This window comes from Argopecten irradians, chromosome 6 (genome assembly GCF_041381155.1).
Source record: "Argopecten irradians isolate NY chromosome 6, Ai_NY, whole genome shotgun sequence".
NCBI lineage: Eukaryota > Metazoa > Mollusca > Bivalvia > Pectinida > Pectinidae > Argopecten > Argopecten irradians.
The window spans coordinates 45044068-45057553 of NC_091139.1; the positions used below are offsets into that span (position 1 = coordinate 45044068).

Below are 13486 nucleotides of genomic sequence, written 5' to 3' on the forward strand. Positions count from 1 at the left end.
AAGACATGGCAAATCATCAGATAAACCTATTTTACATTGTCACTAGAAAATCCTCCATTAATGAAACTTTAAACTTGCTTAAATACTTAAACTTTCTTCAATATTGCAGGTGAAGAAAAGATGAGTATTCACAACGTTTGGTCAACTTGTTGACGATCTAATACTGTCAAAGGAATGCCAAACAACAGCAAAAGATGTCATTGGTGAGAAACACATTTTTCTTGAAAAACTATTCATGTACATATGAAATATTGACTATTTGAATGTTACCATAATTAATTCATCAAATATTAAGATAAAGATAATAAATAAATGGCTTTGAACTTGATTTTTCATTGTTTGAACAATGAAGTCAAAGACATTCACATAATCCAGCGGATCTACAGATGGAGTACCTCGTCAAACACATTCACATATTCCAGCAGATCTACAGATGGAGTACCTCGTCAAAGACATCCACATATTCCAGCAGATCTACAGATGGAGTACCTCGTCAAACACATTCACATATTCCAGCAGATCTACAGATGGAGTACCTCGTCAAAGACATTCAGAAACATATTCCAGCGGATCTACAGATGGAGTACCTCGTCAAAGACATTCAGAAACATATGAAACATATGTTCTCAAACAAATCTGCAAGCAACATCGCAATGCGCACAAGAGGTCTTTCATGCCTAAAATCACTATCAGAAAGATACGATTCACAGTCAAATGTTAAAGGAAGGGCAAAAAAACACCAAAAGGGTTCATATTTTGATGACGAACTGGTTCTGGTAAAGGACTTGTAGTAGGTACAGCCCTTCCAGAAACAACCTGAAAGATACCACAATTCATTCTCAAAGATGCCCAAAACAATGTTGGATTACCTAAATGGTGATCACTTTGATGAGATGATCAGGAGTAGGACACATTCATTCATTCATATCTTTATTCCTCCGTAAACGAAGAGTTACATGAACATATAAGAATACAAACAAAAAAAGGTGCAAGGTAATAACAAAACAAAAAAAGGTGAGATAGCATTAAGGAAAGGGAGAACACAAGGCAAAAAAGTAAAAAGGAAATAGAATAGAAATAGTATCATTAATTGTAATCTATATGAATGCACAGGAAAGCATCAGTTTAACTTTGACTATCAACAAACATGTTGAATTGAATCTACTGTATTGCCACTAATTGAAAAGTAAGTATAAACTTACAAATACAGTTATGAGAAAAGACATCAAATAGCTACACTATACAGCGAATGGTATATAGAGCATTTAATTACTGAAAGGTCAATGCAGACACTTTATCTGCGAAACACAAACAATCTTGAACGAATGAATATACGGTATTATCATCACCGAGAGCTAGAATAATGTTCTCATTTGGGCGGCCAAGAATGATATGTGTTTGTTCTTCCCTGTCCGCTTGGTCTAATAGAACATATACACGAACGGGATATATATTCACAACTTTTGTAAAAAAACGTATCTCTAATTGCGACTATATCTATATTTCTACAATCTAAAGTACAATGGGCAACAGCGTCAGACACACATAAATTGCATTTGGCACAGTGTAACTCACAATCAGGGGGAGTAATCCATAATTTGGAGACGCGTTTACAGATACCAGAAAAAGATGGAGAAACTTTGGAAATTGACCACAAAATCGATGGAGAAAATTCCATGTGAATATTTCTGAACCTGCGCAATTCAGGGTTTAATGTCAGACGCTGTTTCCATTGATTACTTTCCTCAAGAAGTAAGACATTTTTAACAATATATTTCCATGTACGTTTGCTTGGAATCCAGGTTGACTCTAAGTAATCATAAACAAACGACTGCAAGTTGTATTTATGAAAAATATTCCATACGTCGAAAATAAAACCTGTTTTCGACTTATATATACCTAAATACATGTGGTATAGACGTAACAAAAACAACTGCTTCGCAGTACATACAGACTTGACATTACACAGAGCAGCAAAAAATCTTAACTTACATTGTTCAATATATACAGATAGAGATACTATACCTAACATTCCCAATGCAATATCTGATCTAGTACGTATTGGAAAATTCTGTATAAGTTTGGTACATAGATGATGGGTAGTCTCTAGTCGCCGCAAATCGGTTAAAGAAAGTGCAAACCAGAGCTCACAACCAAATAAAGCTCTAGAAAGAACAATAGACTTATAAAGTTTTAAATTTGTTAGGGGGTTAATCCCTGTGCCAAGCAAGTTGCACTGAATAAGCGCAAAGGTTTGTCCACGCAACTTATGCACAATTTCGTCCATTTCTGGACGACCAGGACGAAACTTGTCCACGTAAATACCAACATGTGTAGTATTAGAGGACTCTACTACCTCTTTTGGTCCAAGAAACCACTTACGTTTCGTATTGACAAAATCCACTTCTTTTTTCATTAAAAACAATAACAATAGATTTTGAAGCATTATATTCAAATCTCCAATTACAACTATATATATAACAAGTATACATTAAATTGTCAAGATCACGCTTAGATAGTGAAAGAAGAACTATATCGTCTGCTTGAGTAGGACAAGTGACGTTAACGTCTTGAATGAAAAAAAGAAGACTTAGAAGAACATAATTCATTTAACAAATCATTAATGTACACAGAATAAAGCCAAGGAGAGAGAATACTCCCTTGTCGTGTTCCCTGACATATAGGAAACCATTTTGAAATAAAACCTTGATAAAGAACTGCACTGTACATATCATTATATAATGAGACAATGACATTAATAAAATCACGATTAAAACCAAGGGATATAAGTTTGAAAAACAGACCCTTATGCCAAACGCAATCGAAGGCTTTGGCAGCATCCAAAAAACAAGAAAACAATTTACTATTGTTTTCACCACAGTAAACAACTGATTCATGTACAAGATATGACGTCATAGTGCTACTGACATTTTTCTGAAACCCATTTTGTAAAGGGTTAACGTGAAATACGTTTTCACTCACTAGTCTATTTAGAATCAGCTTTTCATATACTTTTAAAATAACAGGTAATAGGGAAATTGCTCGATAACTGTTAGGATCAGATTTTGGCTTATTATGACCTTTATAGAGTGTACAAATAATACCTCTTTTGAGGTCCATTGGAACAAAAAGTAATTTTTTAAAAGCATTAAAAAGATTACATAGACACTGGAAAATACAGTCATCTGCAAAAATAAGATGTTCGTAAACAATTAAGTCAACACCTGCAGCTTTTCCACGAGGGAGATTAACACAAATATTTTTTACTTCGTCAAAAGTAAAATCAATGAACGAAGTGTTATTACGGGATTCATTTTCCATAAAACATTTAAATGAGTTTTCAATTTCCTCTTTAAAAGAACCATTATAATTTACATTAGAAGATTCTGTATACATTTTTGAGAAATAGTATACATTTTTGAGAAATAATCTCCCCAGTGCAGGGCAAGGCTAGGTGGATCTCTTACAATAATGTTTGCAAATTTCATTTCTGCCCCCGAATTACCACACGAGTCACTACGTCGAGATTTAATCATTGACCAAAAAGTTTTTTGATTTAAATCAGCCGCAGATTCTAACTCAATATTCAGGTTCACTAGATGAGACTCTGAAAGCTGTCTATGTTTTAACCTAAATTTTCTTTTTGCTTCCTTATATTGAGCAAACGAAACAGAGTTAGAGTCACGTGGCCGTCCATTTGAAACCCACACACAACGAAGTCTCCACATCTCCTTATGCAATGCCTTCAGTTCACCCTTCCAATAGGGTTTCAGGAATGAGCGGAACTTACGTTTCTTCAGAGAAGACTCCGACGCCGCGTAAAGACAAGAAGCAATATCTCTGGTAAATCTTTCAATATCTTGTTCGGATGCTAAGACGCGTTTGCATATATCAGAATTTACCAAATGTGACTGGAGTGTTTGCCGATATATTTCGGAGTAATCAGAACCATCAGCTGAATTCCATTTAAATGAGGTATGCGGCATTTGTTCATACGATGTTGGAATGTCGACAGGAAAACACATTTCACAAATAATAGTACGATGATTAGATACATCAAGATAATAATCGTTGAGCACTCGGCATTCTTTGATAAGGTCATGTTTACTAGATTCAATGATCAGGTGATCGATCAAGGAAGATGAGCCGTCATCAGAGTGAACATAGGTATGGGTAGGACCATTGCACAACAAGGACGTTGTTACCGCGAAAAGTTGATGACGATTCAAGACTACTTGAAGTTGGTGACCACGGCTGTTCTCATATCCGTTGATTCTGGGACCACTTAAACGTGCATTAAGATCACCCATAATAATAACTGAACCTTCAGAAAGGAACGACGCGCAGAATTCGTTTAATTTTGCATCATATACAGAAAAAGTATCTGCACCATAACGAGATGTCGGAAGATAAACTTGCATTATGAATACCACGCTTGCGTTCAAAGATAATTTCAGTATTGCGATTCGATCATCAGCAGAATCAATTACCGTCACTCGACTTGAAAGATCTTTGCGCCATAATAAAGCGACGCCTCCCTTGCGCCTTCTGTCATGAGCTAAAGGATGAAGTGAAAAGTCAGAGATGACATGACTGGCATAGTCACTATGTATACTCTGAAATAGATGTCTTTGCTCTTCAAGTAACCAATGCTCTGATATGCCACATATGTCGATGTTATGTGAAGTGAGGGCAGTGTTAAGGTGCGAAGCCGCTGACATAATGCCAGTAACATTCCATGACATAAACCGGATCGAAGCCATGACGAATAGAATAACAGATACATAAAGAGTCGTGGGCTTAACTGTCATTATTAACATTGGAGGATTCATCACTTTCACCGTAGTACTGGTTTTTTGAATACCATTTCCTGACTCGTAATCCGTTGGGCCAGAATTTTTCAGATTTTGTTCTCCCGACGTCAGACGAAAGTATGTTGACTTGAGCAGAAACGCTGTGCTTTATCTTACTTTTCATGATGCGAATGAAAGTAGCCGTTACCCCGCGTTCGCTTAGATAAGATTGAATATCATTGAATGTACATGACGCTGACATGCCGCAAAGAAAAAGACGGGTAGTCTTATTTCTCACCACGGCGACGAATCCACTCGAAGAGGGAGGATCTTGAGGTTTGCAAGTGATATGCTTACCAGAAGATGCTGGCGAAGGAGAGACAGGAACAGAATGATCACCATGATGACGAGAAGAGGTCAAAGACTTCTTACTGCTATCCTTGACGATCTAATACTGTCAAAGGAATGCCAAACAACAGCAAAAGATGTCATTGGTGAGAAACACATTTTTCTTGAAAAACTATTCATGTACATATGAAATATTGACTATTTGAATGTTACCATAATTAATTCATCAAATATTAAGATAAAGATAATAAATAAATGGCTTTGAACTTGATTTTTCATTGTTTGAACAATGAAGTCAAAGACATTCACATATTCCAGCGGATCTACAGATGGAGTACCTCGTCAAACACATTCACATATTCCAGCAGATCTACAGATGGTGTACCTCGTCAAAGACATCCACATATTCCAGCGGATCTACAGATGGAAAACCTCGTCAAAGACATCCACATATTCCAGCGGATCTACAGATGGAGTACCTCGTCAAAGACATTCAGAAACATATTCCAGCGGATCTACAGATGGAGTACCTCGTCAAAGACATTCAGAAACATATGAAACATATGTACTCAAACAAATCTGCAAGCAACATCGCAATGCGCACAAGAGGTCTTTCATGCCTAAAATCACTATCAGAAAGATACGATTCACAGTCAAAACAATGTTGGATTACCTAAATGGTGATCACTTTGATGAGATGATCAGGAGTAGGACACATGTAGTTGTTACAGAATTAGGAAATTAAATAAGATAATTTTGTTAATAGTATTGTACATATATTCCAGTGCTCCAGTTAAGATTAAGTATCTAAGGTTAAGATGGATGCACAATAAGATCCCGGGTCGTTTAGATAATTGAAAAAATGAAAATATGCGTACTAAGAAGAAATTATTGCAAAGAAAGTGCAAACCTATACAGTTTTGATAGTTTTAGTCTTTATTGGATCGAATACGGTAAATGTCAGGATCACTTTGTTAGCAGCTAGTATTTGAGGGTAGACTTGCACTGATTGTGCACGTGGCGTCCTGTGTTTGCGAGCGTAATTAACGTCATACTTTTCGAGAGAAATGGCGTAAATTGTGCTTACAAAATAATGACGTCAATATGGGTCTTAATGAGAGACCTTCCAAAAAGAAATAGTGTGTTGTGTGCAAACCAAAGTAGTTTTCTTTTACTTTATTATTCTAATGATTTTGTTATTCATATTAATGTTGAGCATGTGAGTAATGACTATATATATACAGAGGCGTACAGCATGGGGACAGATGTGGAGACATCAGGAGAATAATTCATTTAGGTGAATTTTCCAATCTAATTAAAATTAGACTTGTAATTCCGCTCCACTGCGATACTCTACGTTACGCTCCAATACAAGATCTAACGAAGCCCCGTTCGAGGTCTATCGTAAAGTGCACATATGTCTCTTTAATTTTGTATGTTAAAAGTATTTTCTTTGGCCTCCATATTACAATAATAATCATTTCAAGTTCTCAGTTAAATGGCTCAACTTACCCCGTGTCCGGTGCTACTTGAGCAACCAACCGGGGTAAGTTGAGCCACACACTTTCCGCGTACCAAGGACGACGTACTTATAAGTCTTTGCCGCGAACCTATACAAATATTGTTGACGTTACTAATAAATTAATAAAGGTATTCTAATGATATCTGGATATGTATATATTGATGCACATGTATAGTATTCATAAATCGTTAGCTTATTATTAACCAGTATTTTTTTGCCAGCTTAAGTTTACTTCATATACATATGTACATGTACATGTACCTTGAGTAAGGGTGTGTGTGTGTTTTTTTTAAATGGTCTATGAACATTGTTTTTTTTGTTTTTTTTTGTTTGTCATGATATAACAAAGAAAAATGTTTACAAAAGTGGTTGAATTACAACGTATTACAAATGAGTGGTACGATTGTTCAAATACAATACAGGTACAGTTACAAACATGTGTTGTTTTGACATAGGTCGATTTAGTCACGAATCCAAAACACAACAAATCATTGATAAGCATAGACTAAATATTACTTATTCTTAACTTGAATAGCTTAACTTGCCAGAGGCAAATTGCTTGATCATGTATTTTATACATGTGTCTAGAGTGTCATTGTATGTAAAAGCGTAGCGTACACGTTCACATATACCTGTATATTATTCGTGAAATTTTCAGAGAATCAATTCTTGCATACTTTGCAAAATATCAATATACAGAATATATTTGTTTAAGACTAAATAGAAAAGAAAAACGAAATAATTCAAATACATTTTGTAATATGTAATTGGATAGCAGCGGCACAGGGTGAAGTAGTAGACACTAGTACATTTGTATGACAAGTTCAGAGGTTTCAATTTATCTTTAAATTACCACGCATCTCAAAATAAATCATCATCAGATTCGCAGTTCTGGCAAATGTATACTGATGACCCATCGGTACATTCCTCGTGGGACCACAACTTGCAATTGATGCACTGAATTCAAGACTCGTTCGGCTTACTGTTAGCATAAGACTCTAGACAAACTAAACAGAAGTAATCATCATCGTCACTACTATCCTCTTCAATCACGGCAATGGCCTTCGTTTTCTTTTGTCTCTTTTGCTTTCCTCCTTTGTTTCTTTGTCTTTTACGTCTTGGTGCAGGTTGCTGTTTTTCTTTCTGTTTCTTTTTAAGCGATTCCTCCTCGATAATTTTCAGCTCTGGGGTATCCGTCAGTATGGCACTCCTCTTTTTACGGCCTTTGTGTACACCTTTTCTTGGGGTCGCTTTCGGGAAAGGACGGACTGCTTGCGGATAAAAATTTTTTGAGGACCGACATCAGGAAGATTTGCATTAGGTTGAATGCCATTCGTTGCAGGGGAAGCCACGCTGTATTGTGCATTACCTCCCTCTCCCGATAAAATCAGAAAGATAGTTCCCAATGACGCCCCGTCCTGTGATGGTCGGGGATCCTGGTGAATTTCATCGATTCCACCGTGACTTACTATGTACACCACTACCGAAACATTAAATGCGTTACACAAAGCAGACAGTACGAGGTCTCCTGTTTGCGTGTTGTATGCCTTTCGTTGTATATAACTGTATATTTCTTCTAAAATGTTGCTGTTGTTCATGATGAAGTTACTATAAAAGTTCACATTTTCCTACTAAATTCTTCAATACACATTGTAAGTTTTCTTTTGTATCATTTTCATGTAAACGACTGACAGTTCTGACATAATGAAATTTGATCATTCAGTATCAAACCAACCAAACAATGATGGATTCTTTTGCGGATAAATCAGATTTACTTGTAAATAAATAGTCACGATTTGCATACGACGTCCGCCGTTTAAAAATCACTTTGACGTCATATATAAAGGGACGCAATGTATTAAACAATCGTCATGACGTACTATTCTGTGACCCGAGGTCCCGTGGGGACCGCAATGAACTCCGGGAGAGATTACCCTGATCTGTCGTTGTATTTTCGGAGCGAAGCCTAGCTACCGGAGAGTAGAATAATTACGGCAGGCAATCCAGTCTACATAGAGACATGTACAGTATACTTCTACTCGTTCAACCAGACTCTTGTTGGCTTCGCATATTACCCCAATATCAAGCTTTTGGCTGAACGAGACAAAAGTATGCATGTAGATTGGCCGCCATTATATTTATTGCCGATATGTCCGAACCAACATCTAGAGTAAAGGAAATAAGTCAGCACCATTTCGAGCGGTTCTTAGATGTGCACCGAAGTACCCCAGTGCATCCTCGAAAGGGGGCATACTGCGGATAAGGAATGTACGTTAAAAAAAGAAGATTGTGAAAGGCATTGTACACTCAAAGAACAACTGAGGAAAACGACGATGGCAGCAACAAATGATGTTAGGCAGAGAGCTATTCATTTTCCGTCTCATAATCTTGTACAAACATACTTCAAACTTCTGCCTGACATAACGAGAACTTGAAACAAACACTGTCACACAGATCACCTTTGTTGTATTCTAACAATCATATTATGTGTTCTCTGTTTACACCTTTAAACTCATCCTCGACACTCCAGGGCTTCCGATCACTTACGATCTCTAGAGATCGTAAGTGATCGGAAGCCCTGGAGTGGCGAGGATGCTTTAAACTGGACAATGAGGACAATGACTATCTACCTGTTTTACTTTAGTTTCAACTTTTTATTTTTTAGCGGAGATTATTCTAATGTTTGGACTTTGGATTTACATAAGTGTATTAGCACCGTGTCCAACCGTACTTTGGAGATTGCGGTTGAAGTAACGCAGAGTTTGCGGTTATGAGCCGGAAAACGAAGGTAAGTCGGAAGAGAAAATGTCATATTTCTCATCAGAAAGCTTTTTTCAGAAATCTGAAGTGTGCACGGAGTACAGAGATGATATATCCAAAATCGGGAAGCGGTAACCTGTTTCTGCATGGCCCCAGTATTTCAAACACCTACGTACAGTGCATAATTTTTGCCACTTTTCGCCAATTGTCAAGTTCATGATCTCATGCTGCTTTACAAATCGAGTCTAGACCAATATCAACTGATTATATTATAATTTCGAACCCTTGTAAACAGCCTCTCAAAAGGTTTTCTAAATCTAATACCGGATGATTGAGAGATACGATTTTGAAAATGTGTCGGTAAAAGTAACGTCATTATTGCGGTTGACATAAAGTAGTTTTTCGTGGTTGCGGAAAATGTAAAGTAAAAAAGTAACGTCATTGATTGTTGCGGTTGGGATAAAGTAGGTTTTATGAGTGCGGATTGTCAGGTGAGTCCTAAAATGGACGAAATGATACCATCTGGAGCAGCTTATCCCCCTTTTCGACTTACTGCATCGATTACTAAATTATTTATAATTAGGTGCCAGTCAACTGTGTATCTTTTTTACATCGTTTTTTAGCAATTATTCAAGTGTTGTTAAGGTATGTTGACGTTGATTCAAATGTTTTTTTAAATTTTTATTTATATTTCATTGCAGAGACTATGGCGGATACATCTAAAGTAGGACCGGTACACCATGAAGAAATGGTACAGGAGGCAAACTACGCCTGTGACGTGTGTAATAAACAGTTCAGATATAAACAGAGCCTTTACAGGCACCTTAAAGCACATGACGGTACAAGAATGGAGGGCTATAAATGTTCTACTTGTGGCAAAACGTTTGCAGCAAATAGATATCTAGTTGATCACATAAAAAGAACGCACAAGGCTGTGGCACAGGTATGTCAACACTGTGGGAAAAGCTGCAGCTCCAAAGCGACCCTTGGAAACCACATCAGGATTTCTCACGGTGGAAAGGGGGGTGTGAAGTGCGAGCTATGCGATAAAACCTACCAGACACGCTTCAATATAGGGAGGCACCAACAGAGTCACTTCATATCATCAGACACCCGTGCACGCAAGGCCGCATCAGAGAAAAAACAACACCACGAGTGTACTGAATGTGGAAAGAAGTTTATTGCTAAACGTTACCTCAGCACTCATGTAAAACATGTACATGTAAACCCAAAACAATTATCCTGCCCAAAATGCCATAAGACATTTTCCTACAGAAGGAGTCTTAAGAATCACGCGAAAAATTGTACTGAGAAATAAGGACAGAAAATTAAAAAAAAAAAAAAAGTCTACTATACAATTACGATGAATCATTTTCAATGTTATGGACTATTACATGATCAGGGTAGTGATCTGATAAAGGTAAAATTACAGAATATGAAGCATCCTTGATTTTTTGTTAAAGTAACCCGCGCTGTGGGTCACTTTAATCAATTCACGGAATGAATTGCTTATTGGTACGTGTAAATTTAATATACGTTCCTTCCTAATCACATGTTTATTAATCATAAAACAGTTTCAGTTCATGATTTTGAAAAAATCGTTGCACACAAAACTTTATGTTGACACAGAAAAGTATTATATTATAGTATCATTACAATTAATCATGATAATAAAAATATAAACATGTTACAAAATTGGATAAGTTCTTGTCAATGACATGTAAATGTATCGAGCTATATACATTTTTTTCATTTTGAAAATTACCTTCAATGTACACTTTCCGAAATTATGTAAGGCTATTGTTCGCATTTATTACTTGAATTATCTTTTTTATTCGACTAGAGAGTGTTCTCCAATTACTATTTTGTTAGTTTTCTTGAGAAATTCTGACAATTGTTATATAGAAACAACAATTTGTTTTTATATGACCCATTCGCCGTCTCACGAAGTTGTGATATGGGGGTGTCAGTTGTCAGGTTATGAACAGTCTCCGTCGTCTCATCATATATTATGCTGACACCCGTATCTTGTTGATTCATAGACCGGTATATAAGCAATATTAATATAAATACATTCAATTTTGTGAAAATAGAATGATCATAATAATGTACTGTTCCTATGATAAGCCTATGTCAACAGAAGAAAAGAATCATGATCGCAAACCTATGGCAGTATGTTTTTGAACAAGTGTTTTTTGTCACAATTCGTTCCCATGCCTTACATGGCTTTGAGCATTTTTCATCACTTTCAATCAATATAATTTTATGACTCGCAGGAAAAGAATTTCCGTTTGTTTCATTTTCTATGATTCGATTTCTGATTTTTATGATTTTAAGAATTTTTAAGAATCAAACAAATCTCATCATGTGTTCACAATTTTGATCTCATTAATTGCATGTTCTATTTGTTATATAATTGTTTTGCAGGCAGCATTATAAGGTGTATACAATTGTTGAAATGTTTATAATTAAACGATGTTTTTTACAATCGAATGCGTCCTTTGTCCTCTGTTCTCTGTGTAATCTTGTTAACTACACTACGAATTATCCTATTTTACCCGTTTACGTCTCTCATACAATTACAGTCGTCTTTTATCTAGATATTACGACGTTATCGTTGTGACCACTGTCGATTGGTGACTGCACGACAGGTGCCACATGTGGGGCAGGAGATGCTCACTCGTCGCGAACACCTGATCTCACTCCTGGGCTGCCGGGGGTCGTGTTGTCTCCTTTTTGTTTCATGTTTTTGTCAGTATCCGGATATTGAGTATGTTTGCGGTTTTTATGTCGATTCACGGGGGACTCCCTGCTGCATGGGGTATTATCTACCGCAAGTTGTCTCCTCGTGGATTTTGTGATCGTAAGGTGTTGAATTGGGTGGGGTTGTTTGAATGTTGGTACAATTCTTGTCCTTTTCGTTTTGTATCTGTTGGTCGTGATCATTCTATTGCGTGATCAATGCCAAGCCGTTTGGTACTCAAAATCATGGATTCGTCAGTCTTATGATATTGTCTGACAGAACGTGCTCCACGTGATGGTTCCATAGGTCCGGAAACGAGTCCAAACTTTATTTTTCGTCTCGTCAGCTTTTTCCGTTCTGCGGTGTCGAATTCGTTGTCTCTGTAATTAGAAGAATTAGACGACTTTAGATAACTACAATTAAGCAAAGGACATTTGCCGACTTCACAGAGATTGAGCTAGCGTTTGAGATACAATTTACAAGAATCAGTGAAGCAGAACTCGGGAAAAATCTCCCCTGCCGGCACATAACGTTGAAACAACGTCGATACAACGTTATAACGCTGTCACAACGTTGTATTAACGTTGTGAGAACGTTTGTGCCAGCTGGGTCACTATATGTTTTTTTATATTTTGTATCTCAAACTCAAACTCTATCTCAATCTCTGTGGAATCAGGAAATGTCCAATACTGGAACAATTGCAACAATGCTCACAACGACTTCCAACTACATGTACCATACGTTTAACAGTCCTACCTTGGCGTCAATAGTTCGGTTGATGGCATGTATTCTGCAGTGTCAGAATCCTGGTGAGATGCCTCAGCCACATGCTCCGGATACACGCCAGACACTCGGGAAGTCCTCATGCTGAATCCTCTACAACAACACATTTTACACAATGTTTAATGAGATGGCACAGTTTTGTCTACGAAGTTCAGTTCACATCAACAATGTTTTGGATCTCCAGCATTACTGAAGAGTATTATTTCCTTTATGATGCAATTAAAACAATATATATATCCTCAACTGTATCCTAATACTTAAAATTGTGGGCCCTTAAAATACACTCGTATGCATCTTTTTGTATTTGTACATCCGTTTGTGCATAACACAAAGATAGGGTCGATTTGAAGAATATGTAAAGAATAAGTACTCATGAATATCAGTATGAATACAGACGACATGAAAATGTTATTGATAAAGTGCAGACCAGTCTTAATTACTTTAACAACTGTTTTACACTTCTCACCTTTCTGGGTTAATCTTGCATGTAAGAACTTCAACCACGCTCGATATCAGGGGAGGGATATCTCTAGCCTT

General features: G+C 36.8%; 1 protein-coding gene across 1 annotated transcript; it reads right to left on the reverse strand.

Annotated features, from left to right (window-relative positions):
- Positions 1 to 3371: 3371 nt before the first annotated feature.
- LOC138326551 (uncharacterized) lies at positions 3372 to 4763 on the reverse strand. The gene has a single exon (XM_069272648.1). The coding sequence runs from the start codon at positions 4761 to 4763 to the stop codon at positions 3372 to 3374; it is 1392 nt and encodes a 463-aa protein (XP_069128749.1).
- Positions 4764 to 13486: the final 8723 nt, after the last annotated feature.

Bases quoted from the DNA above. Each gene is read 5' to 3' on its own strand.
- LOC138326551 (XM_069272648.1), bottom strand. From the start codon at position 4,763: ATGGCTTCGATCCGGTTTATGTCATGGAATGTTACTGGCATTATGTCA.